Below are 11,693 nucleotides of genomic sequence, written 5' to 3' on the forward strand. Positions count from 1 at the left end.
GACGGATGAAAAATTCCTTTCAACATCAGGCGGAAAAATATTTTTCGTTTTTTGGCTTTCCTGAAAAGTTTAGAAAATGCAATATGCCTCTTTTTTCTTTACAAAGCCGCCTGGGCCCTTCTTATGTGAATTCATACTTGAAAACCGGGATTTTTCTTATGGTAGTTTAAAAATTCAATCCAATTCAAGTCAGTTTAATTTACTTATAGCCTGTCAAAACAAAAAAGGGCGCAGATCCCCTAAATGACAGAGTACATAAGGGAAAAAAAGAGAAAAGAGAAGAAAACTTATGCACTGAACAAAAATAAGTAGTTTTTACAATCATAATAATCATAGACATAATCACAAATCACATATCATAATCACAAGATAATCAAGACATAAATCAAAAGACATAAAAAATCATAACCCAACCATAAAAATCATAAAAATAAAGAGGACCAATCATGATTTAGTTTACTGGAGGAAGATTTAAAAATTTTCACTCTTTTATCAATAATTGTGGAAGGAGAAATGAGCTTAAATTTTTGGGACAAAAAAACGTTGCTAGTCCAAGGGGGCATATATAAAAGGAATTTAGCAAATTTAAAATAAATCCGGTGAACAAGTTGCTTTTTTTTGAAGAAGGAAAAAGTTGCCAAATAGGAGACAGAGCAAGAAGATGAGGCATAGTTAGACTATTATAAAGTTTAGAAAGATGGAAACGACTATGGTGTGTAATGTTAGAGACAAGTGACGCATAAGCTATCGTTGTCTTTTTTTTTATATTTTGGATGGCAAGCTTAATAGTTTCCTTAATTGAATTTCCAATGGGTATTCCCAGGTAAATAAGGCTTTTAGAGAGGGGGATACAAGTTTCAGTAAGATGAGGGATTTATGAGAGTATCCTTTAAGGTTGAAACTGACAGCTACAGTTTTATCCACATTAAAACTTAAACCAATCTGCTGATATTCTAGTTTTAACTTCGAGAAAGTACTCTCACAACCAATTGTGAACTTTTCCAGGTAATACATTAGTTTTGTCACTGTTGCCACTTTGAACCGTTAAAGTGAGCAAAATAAATGACTAACTAGATAAATTTGACGACGATTTTAAACCGTAAAAATTCAAACATTAAGAGTCTTCTGATTATCAAAAACAACATTACACATTCAAGAGGGAGCTTCATTTCTTAAGCTCTTGGGTGTCCCGTGGTTTTAGCTTAATTTCACAGATGTTCAGCAAAGTTTCTTTTTTTTAATCTGGCACCCGCTACTATCAACAATTACATAACAGAATATGTAGATCATTCTCATTAAAATTTAAATTTCTGATCTTATTAATTTGTTAAGTTTTCATTTAACCGATTAAAATAATCAATTTTCATTTACACTGTCTTTGGTACTTTACCGTTTGCCCTTTAAACTCAATTATAACTGTAAATTTCTAGTAACTGCAGAAAGAATTCTCGATTATCTAAAATGACGAAAAGAAGACGTATGAAATTTCCAATGGATTGGATTGGAATGGATCCTATATGATCCAATGGATTGAATCTATAGGATCTATTACTATTGAATCTTTTTAAGATTTAAAAAGAGAGAATTTTAGTGAATATCTTCTAGAAACACATAACATGCACATTTTGAGGCACCACGACAGCGTTGTGAAGACTGACGAGATGACGGGTACCAAAATTTGAACGATCACAAGACTGTAAGCATAATGAATAGATAGAGGCTTAGGTATGAGATATGGTCCACTGTCTTCATAACGGAGGTATGAAGGGAAGGGATATAGCTTGCGATGATTAATCGTCATGATAATTAAAAAGTACAACTTCTGATTTTCTGGATTGATTTTGAGGGCGAAACTACGATATTCATTCGACAGTGCAATTCTTTTTTTTAATACGTTCAGTAGTCCGATATAGGTTGAGGGCATCGTAAGCATGTGATGCAAAGACATGTTGATTTTATAAAATAAACAAAATGTAGGGAATTATTTTCTGTGTCTCCAAAACTTAATTGTTAAATAAGACTGAAGAAGTAAGAGCCTCCTGCCTGACTCTTTTACGAACAGGGATTACAAAAGCAAGTTCATTAGGTTTTCTAAATACCTTCAAAAACTTTGTGCAAGTTATATAGGAAAAATTCCACTTCTGGATCAAGTTCCTTGTAGTATTCATCTAAATATTCCTCTGGGTCAAATTTGGCTTCATATAATTCAAGTACACTGTCCATGTTCAAATCTGTGTTTCAGAAACAATGAATTACTCTTATATAGGATGAACGATTTTTCTACCTTGCGCTCTGCTGTTCTTTCACACAAAAAAAGTCTACCTCTGAATGAAGTTTCCTGTGCAGTAGTTTTGATACAAAGAGCATGTGGAGCTAATAAAAGGGGGAACTCAAGTTCACCTTAAAGACAAAAGCCATGTCATCTAGTTCTACCCAACAATGTCATGAAATTATTTATCAGAACTGAAGTAAAATGATGGGTCTAGACCCATTTTTTCTCTCTCTCTTTCTCTCTTTTTTGCTTGGCGTTATATTGGGTTGAAAATTAGGGAAAATGTCACAACTTCTTTGGTTGCCAAGAACCCACACAAAACTCAACCTACAAAATTCAAACCACGTAAAGTACAGCCCAGAAAAACCTATCGTGACAAATTTTAGCCCTTGCAAAATGCCACCCGTGCAAAACTGAACCTGAAAAACTTCAGCATGTGCAAAATTTTACCCACATTAAATCCTACCCGAGGAAACTAAACCCAATAAAAATTAAACCCGGCTAAATTAAGTCAGGATAAAATAAAAAAGATCATTTAAATCCAATTCGTGCTAATTTTAACCAAAGAAAAAATGATTCACCGAACAAAAGAAATTAACCCCTCGATTCACAAGGATAATTTTATAAACTCAATCTAGGACACAGTATCTCAAAATTCAAAAAATGCAAAAATACGGAGCTTTATATTTGATTCTGGCCAAATTTGATTCGTATCTACGCACCATGGATGCCGCCAAGGAAGGGTCGGGGAGTGAACCCCTGCTACGAGAACAAGGAGGACAGTAGAAAACTTTCTGTTTGGACCTGTGCCCCTGCGTGTTTGGAAAGTTGTCCCTGTGCAAAGTTTTATTTGAACGACTTTAGTCCTCCTGGATAGCCTAAAAATTTTCAACTAAAAATACTTTTTTTTTCTAGTTTTTATCCGCTCTGGTCAGATAATCTACCGATACTCGGACCTGTGGGGTCCAGAGGCCTGGGTTTCAAAAGATCTTTACTGTGAGAATGATTAAAAATAAGAAGAGTATATTATTAAGCCCGAATTCTGAGACTTAATATCCGGGTACTTCTTATTCAAATTATCAAAAAATTATAACTGTTGCCCTCACACCCGGGAAACCCTTCGTGCGGGCCTCCACGGATCCCCTACTTATTGCATTTTCTTATAGAAAATAACACTCAAGTTGGCAGGTTATAGCATTGGTTCCAATTGGAAGCAAATAGCTGTGGAAGAACCCTGCCCAGATTTTAATGAGCCAAATTTATGTTGACTGAACTAAGCATGTAAGCAGAATTGTAACTGGGGGTGGGGGGTTGGATGAATTAAAAAAAACCTGAAAAACTGCCTTAGGAGAATTGTGACAAACCCATAATTTCGGGAATGCCCTAGGCCTAAATGTCCTTCTCCCTCTTGGGAGTAAAAATAGTAAATATTTCAAAGCTGAATTTTTTGCACGCTAAGTTTTGTGTTGGTAGAATTTTGTCAAATTGAAATTTCGTAGCGTTCGAACTTTGGTTTGCATTAGTTTTGTGTGTTGAATTTCGCGTGAGATGAGGTTTGTGTATTAAGATTTTTAGATTGAATTTTGCAATGATCGAATTTTCTTGGAATGGTTTTTGCATGGTTAAATTTTATGTGGACTGATATTTGCTGCGGTAAGTTTTGTTGGGTTGAATTTTGCGCGGGTTATGTTGCATCAGATTGAGTTGTACCAAATTCAATTCTATTTGGGTTGAATTTTGCAGGGTAGAATTTTGCAAAAGCTGACCTTAGAGTAGAATGAATTTCGGGGATAGAGCTTTCCGTGGTTAAGTTTTGTATGCACCGGTAAATTTATGCGTACTTTTTTTAAACCAGCCTATTGATTAAAAGAAAACCAAGCTGGCTGTAGTGGAAGCTGAGGCCTAAGTAAAAAATTAACCACGGCTTATAGCAGCCAAAGTTTAAAAATGATATTTTAAAAGAGATTTCCTAGTGACAAATACTTTCGTTGTAACACTAATTTGAAAATATTAATTTTCTTTCAGATTCAATTGAGCGATAATTTCTAGTTACAAGAACATAAATTCGGAGAATTGTGAAAAAACCCTAAGGCCCCTCAAAAACGATGCGCACTTGAAATAAAAATAAAAACAATAAGACACAAAACGGATCGAGTGTATAAATAGTGAAAAAACACGAGAAAATCAAAATAACTTTTATTTCTGGAAAGGACCACGACGACCAAACCCCTCCAAATATGTGCCAGAGAATTTATAACAGAAACAGAGTATGGGAGAGCAGGGGCGTCCTGAGGCTCATCTTATTGGGGGGGGGGGTGATCCTCGTACATTTTACCGAATCGCTACCTGATTTATGCCGAATTTTCTGCAGAAATCAAGAATTTTGATAAATTTCGGTCGATTTTGCAAAATTTCTGCGGAAATGTTCACCTTCGGCGAAAATTTTACCAAATACCAAAAATGATGGGGGAGGGGCATCACGCCCCTCCCCCTCGGGACGCCCCTGTGGGAGAGAATGAAAGGGGCTCTGATGCTCTCCCTGAAAATATTAAAGTATAAAATATATGCAAAAAGGGAAAAATGTAAAGAAAGGTTTATCAGTAGTTATTGCTATCCTGTTAATGATAGCTGGGAAATGTCAGAACAGGTTTTCTGATGTATTTGGCTCATAAAATGTTTCAAAAGCATATTTTTTTTTTCATATTTTAGCTTGCCTAAAGAATTTTACTCAGTAACAGGCAGTCCCTTAACACTGAGTATTATTTAGCAATCTGATATACATTGGCAGTCTTATATAGTGGGAGGATGTCGTATGGAAAGATTTAAGGGAAATGGTAACTTTTTGGGAGGGTGTAAAGAGGGAGGCTTTGAGTAGATTAGGACGGATGAGGAGCGTGCGTAGCTGTGTTGACCGCATGCAGCTTGGTGCTATAGTAAGTTGTTAGTATTAGTAGTATTACTTGGCAATATTGACCGTCTCAAATAAAATAAAAAAATTATCCGTAATTCATGTTTTCTGTTAGGTACGCTATTTACGCTTGATGTTTGAGCTGTATCAATTGTTAACCTCAAAGAGATAACTTGATGGCTCTTCTTTTTAAAGCCATATAATATTTATTACTTTTTTCCATGCAACTACATAACTCCGAGCCACTTGATCTTAACTTACTTTTTCGTGGGCACTAAATTTTGATTTTAGACTACCGATATGTCAGGAGTATTATTCTCAAAAATACAGCTCTTATTGTTCAATATAGATTATTAACGTCTAATATGGTTTCTAATTTCATATTTAAAATTTGCTAAAGCCGTTAACTATTATATTCAATAATTTACACCCAAATATTCGGCTTGAATTCTCATAAATAAAATATAATCAGATTAATAATCTCGGATAACATCTTTTGGTTTAACGTTGCTTACACTATTCATTGTTCAGTTTAAGTTCACCATAAGTTGACCCACTGAATGAATGTAGCGTAAGACGTAGGATTTTGATTAACAATGAAAGAGGTTCCTGTTTTTGACATTAATTACAACTAGAGTCTCTCGTGACAGGCTACCTCATAACTAGCAACAGGGCCGTCAAAACGATTGAACTCGATTGGGACTTGCCTTGACCCTCCGATCGTAGGGAATCGAACTGATTGAATATAAATGTTAAGAGGTTTTAAATGGATAAATACGACTATAGAGTAGTCAAGACTAAGCATATTTCATTGAAAAAAAAAATATGTCATAAGTTTAGACTATTATTATAGTGCCACAATGTTGTCAGTTGCTAACATTCGCCTTTTTAACGATTTTGTTACATAATATTTCTTTTATATGAATTTTTAATTTTTATGGAAGCGTAAAAGAAATTTTGATAAGGGATATTATTTCGATTTAAAGATTTCAGCCAAGTTTGTTAGAATTCAGGTGTGTGCCAATTGATTTCTACTGAGAAAGAATTTCATTGGCTCTTATATTCCATAGAGACCGTAACCAAACGAAGAGGGCCTATTACCTCTGAACCCCCAACATATAAACTTCTGATGGTTGCTTACGCTTTACTGAAAACTCACTACAATGCAACAAATGTCAAACCCATAATAACAAATCTTATATTCGAATTTTCTTATTTTCAATAAAAGCATCGAAAATATGCTGGTTTCGTTAAAGCACAAGGTATTTTTATTTGAACACATCACATTATATATGTTAGATAGATATATGTTAGATATATGTTAGATAGGTTGTGAGGTAATACTTTTGTTCGTTTCAGTTTCAGCTTTGCTCTTTACTTCCCTCGTAAAAACTTTATTTTTTTAAATTAATCTATGCTCGTTTTTGATTAAAATTGGCTGGGATTGATTAAAATTGCCTTAAAATTAATGGGAAAATTGGCATCAACTTTGAACCCCTCCCCCACAGGATTTTGAAAAAATTATGCCATTCGTTGGGGTATGGATTTAGAGATCTCCTCAGAATGTCGTTGCAAACCATGGACTTGACTTACTTGACTTGACTTAAGGCTCCTGCCGAGGGTTCGGCGTAGAGAACGATGAGACCAGGCGCCTCCAGGTTGACCTATCGCTTGTCAGGTTCGCAGCTTCTTCCACCGGGATGTGGGCTTGGGCGAGGAATTCATCGGCCTTGTCTTTCCACCTAGTGGGGGGCGTCCTCTGGGTCGCTTCCATCCGTTTATGGTGGGGTTGAAGTGGAATACGACATGTGCTGGGGCGTCGTGTAACATGCGAGAGAGTTGGCTGTACCACCGAACAGTACGCTGGGGGAGCTGCGTCGAGAAAGGAGTTTGTGCCGTGCGTGACAGGAGGGTCTGGTTGCTAACGAAGTCAGTCCAGTGAAGTCCCTTGATTCTTAGGAAATGTTTCGTCTATGCGACATCGAGGGCGATGAGGATAGATTTTGCAGCTGGCCACGTCTCCGCTCCATACAGCAGCACGGTGCTGACTGACGCATTGTAAATGCGCATTTTGGTAAAGCGGTGTATGTTTGGCTTTCGCCAGATGCTGCTAAGCCTCCCAACCAGTGCCGATGCTTTGGCTATTCGAGATGTAAGCTTTTGTGCTCAAGCCATCCTTCGACAGAATAGATCCCAGGTAAGTGAAGCCTTCAACCACATCTACTCGGTTGCTTCCGATGTTGACTTCCTTTACAGTAGAACGGGACGTGGGAGGCTCAAGGAGCATAACTATGGTTTTCTGCCAGTTGATCTTCAGTTGAACTTTCGAGGTTTCTTCTGAGAGCACCTGGAGAGCTTTGGTAACCTTTTCGACGGTGTTCGCAACTAGAATCTTCTCTTTCTACGCAAAGAGGTGGAACACCTGTCCAGGAGTGACATGGTGAAGAGTTTACCAGGAACGGAGAGAAACGTGATCCCACGATAGTTGGAGCAGATTTGACGGCTGCCCTTACGTTTCCAGAGCGGCAATATGATGCCAGCACGCCTGTCGTTCGATACGCTTTCCGTCGTCCATACAGCTGAGAAGATTAGCTGGAGCCACAGACACATCGCTGCAACCCTGCACTTGAGGAGTTCTGCAGAGATACCATAGACACCAGGGGCTCGATTATTATTTAATCGTTTCACAGCATTTTGGATCTCAGAGGTGGTAAACGGTTGCGATACGAGGTCAGACGTAGCCTCGGGTGTGGCCATTGCTGCTTAAATCATATCTGGGTTGGAGTGAACAACTGCCTAAGCGTTCAGAAGTATAGAGAAGGGACTACTCCAGGCGGAGATTTGGCCTGCATCGTCATTCAGCATGCTTCCGTCAGCAGAAAAAACACGGCTCACGATGGAAGTCTTCCCTTCCGTCAGCTCGCGGAGGTATTTGCACAGGGAGCAGGTGTCTCCTTTCCTTGAAGCATCTTCAAGATCGCTGGCTTTCTTGTAAACCATGGACTGGATGACCTCTATTCCCTTTTGAATCAAAATGCTTGCCGAAATACCTTCCTGGGACATGCTTTAAAACATGAGTACATCACATTTACAAAAATAGTAAAATTATCTGAAAATGATCGTATAAAAGTGAGAAAACCATAAATGAAAAAAAACACACCGAAGCAGGAATCGAACGCAAAATACTTTATTTCTAAATCGAACGCTTTATCCACAGAACTACGCTTCTAATATTATGATCTGATACATTAGTGTTTTAACTTAATTGTGTAGCTTATTAAGGGGGCTTGGAGGAGGAACATACGAGAGGTGCTTTTGCAAGCCTCGAGTTACGGGTTTTGGACCATAATTATTACAATGATGATTTCGTTTTGTACTTCTAAGCTTTTCTACTTAAGAAGCGACATCAAAAGTATTGTTTTTAGTCCTATATCACGCTTACGGATGGTAGAATTGATAAACATCACGTAGATCTGAGCAATAGCTTTCAAGTGAGCCATTAAGCGTCACTATAAAAAGTACTGTTAGCCCACTAGCCCCAGCTTTTCCCCTTGAGACATGGCACCAACAGCACCGGTTTTAGTGCCATTTGGGACTTGCTGGTAGTTGAATTTATGGGAAGGACGTACATATGAGAAGTATTTTTATATGATCTATTGAATATCCGTCTAGATACTTACGATACCAATACGCCTAATAACAATACGCCAATACCGATACGCGTGATATCAATATGTCCGATACTGATACATCGTGCAGCCCTTTCCCCAGGGACTAAGGAGGGTCATATCATCACCAAAACCAACGATATTTGACCTTAACTATATTGAACAAAATGGCTATCTAAAAATTGTGATTGGATGACATTGGAGGAGGGGCCTTTAGGGAAGGGGGCTAGTTGCCATTCAACCTTTTTGGTTACTTAAAAAGGGCACTAACAAATTTAATTTCCGTTCAAATGAGCTATTACGCATCTCTTTATGAATTTCTGGTCACACCCTAGGCTTGATAGGAAAAAAAAAAAAAAAAAAAAAAAAACGAGAGACAGATCATTGCTACGTATGTAAAAGTCATTTTCCTTGTTGTTCAAGGAGAGGGGTTATAATTTCCCATTAATAAGTTTCCGACCGTGCTGATTCCAATTGTAGGCTTTTAATTTTGATCTGATGCTATTTTTGAGGGGTTTTAAACTTTTTTACGAAACCACCATAAATTTCTTTTGGCAATGAACTTTTACTTTTAAGACGAACCTAAATAATAGTTACCATTCCTGAGTCAGTGTCAGATTGTAATTTTTTTTAACTAGGCAGCTATTTTCAAAACGCGTTTTTTAACTTTTAGTTACTATGGACTCTGGTTCGCTACCGATACGTGCGATACCGATACGACCGATACCACGTGCAGCCCTTCCTCAGGGACTATTGAGGGTCATATCATCATCAAGACCATATTTATTGGGCCTTTGAACTATTTTAAACAAAATAGCTACCTCGAAATTTCTATAGGACAAATTTGAGAGGGGGCCCTTGAGGGAGGGGGACTAGTTGCCCTCCAGTCCTTTCGGTCACTTGAAAAAATTACTAGCAAATTTAATTTCCGTTCAAATGAGCCACTGATTTTCTGATTGGTACTGGTGCATTATGCGAGCACCGCTAAAGAAGTCAAGTTTGGTCAATGCTAATGAAATAAAATAAAATAGAAAAAATATATAATAGTTTAGAAACAATTTTGGGCTATATATTCGCACTGGGTAAAGCATAGTATTAAATACGTAACCTAACCTAACATAGGTACCGTTTTTCCCCCTAAATCCCAAAAACAATCGTTTAAATATTGTAACTCATTGAGAAACAACGGCTTTGCAATCATTTATCTATAGCAGTCTCTTGCAAATAGCCCGTTTGACGGGTTCTGTCGGGTGAATGTAGCATTTCCCGTTTGACATTCCACATACAGTATATAGTGGGGCCCGCATATTGCACCAGTACCTTCTGATCAACTGCTTGGCCTGTTGAAAAAAAAAGAAGAAAAAAAGCGGAAGACTCCTTGTTGTTCAAGGAGAGGGACTGTAATTTCCCTGTATCAGGGGTTTTACACCATGCTGATTCCAATGGTATACTTTTCATTTTGATCTGACGCCATTTTTGAGGGGTTTCAGGCTTTTTTTCGAAATCACCATAAATTTCTTTTCGCAAAAAAATTTTACTTTTAAAATGATCCGAAATAATAGTTAACATTCCTGAATCAGTGTCAGATAGAATTTTTTTTTCACTAGGCAGTTTTTTTCAAAATGTGTTTTTTAACTTTTAGTTACTATGGGCTGTGGTTCACTCTTTACTAGGTTGCAGCTAGCGCTGCAACCATGATATATCCAACCAATCAACCAGTCAGAATTATGATATTATTTAGAATTCTTCGTAGAGAACGATCTAAACTTGGTTTAAGAATTATAAAAATCCATCTATTTTCCAATGTTTACAGTGTTTCTTTTTTTTATATAAAATACAGGACAAATCTCAAAAATAGAATTAATTAATTGAATAAAAGTGAGTCTCAGCTATCGAATGATGTCAGAATAGTCGATTTACGTTGAAACATTAATACCTCAAGGCTGCAGTAAAGTAAAATATGAGACGTGCAATTATACATGTAAATTATATGGAAAGTATAAAAATATTGTAGAAACTTCAATACTAGGGGAGGGGGAGCCATACTCCACTTATCCCTCCTCCCCTGCATTGGCACTGGCTGCTATCGCAAAATGGCCGCAGCATTAAGCCACCTGATGCCAACGCACTGGCCACCACTCCTCTTCAGGCACGTGAAGAGGAATTTATTTGGGGTACAGCACTTAGGATCAGGGCAACAAGTGCAGCAGGGCAACAATTTTGCATGCATGTTTACTCCATTGCCATTCCATCTGTTCGTCGTTCCAGTAGAACATACAAACATGCTTGGGGAGCAGATAAGATTCTATATTCGCACATTAAACAGAAGACAGTTTTTAACTTTGTTTCCTTTTCTCTTTATTGAAGATTCTGTGAAGCATTTCGACGGCTTCCTATGTAGTGGTGGTTCCTTAGAGTTTTGGAAGCTAGCTTTTACAGTTTTTCTTCAAGCGAAACTTACTCTGATTTTACTTCAATCCCCATTCCCCATGCCTGGATACAGATGACTTGTATGTTGTGTTCATCCGCATCTACAAAAATCAGACGAACTGTCTAAAAGTCTTCGGAACTGAAGCCTTTAGATGTACCAACTAACAAAGGAATATTAAAAATTTAAGCAATTCCCACACCCTTCCTAAACTTCTGAATTTTCCAATGTTACCACCCGCTTAATCGACCTTTGTTCCTTTTTGAAGCATTTTGGAATTTTGAAATAAAGGAACATTTATTCAGCAAGGAGTAGTTAGAGATGGTACTAAAAGGATTGCCAAAGAATAAAGGTTTGGCTGCTGGTGAAAATGTCCTGTGATCCCACTTGTTGATGTGAAAGGAAAGAAAGGCAAGC

The 11,693-nt window shown here is 37.5% G+C and overlaps 1 protein-coding gene across 1 annotated transcript in view; it reads right to left on the reverse strand.

The window, feature by feature from the left end:
* LOC148951872 (indolethylamine N-methyltransferase-like) overlaps positions 1-2,223 on the reverse strand; it is a 40,384-nt gene extending 38,161 nt beyond the window's left edge. Inside the window, exon 1 of the mRNA XM_089089092.1 lies at positions 2,100-2,223. Coding sequence (XP_088945218.1) covers positions 2,100-2,223 — 124 coding nt within the window. The remainder of the gene's footprint in view (positions 1-2,099) is intronic.
* Between the last annotated feature and the right edge of the window lie 9,470 nt (positions 2,224-11,693).

The sequence above is a fragment of the Artemia sp. Qi Xiang Cuo genome, chromosome 5 (assembly GCF_049724085.1).
Source record: "Artemia sp. Qi Xiang Cuo chromosome 5, ASM4972408v1, whole genome shotgun sequence".
NCBI lineage: Eukaryota > Metazoa > Arthropoda > Branchiopoda > Anostraca > Artemiidae > Artemia > Artemia sp. Qi Xiang Cuo.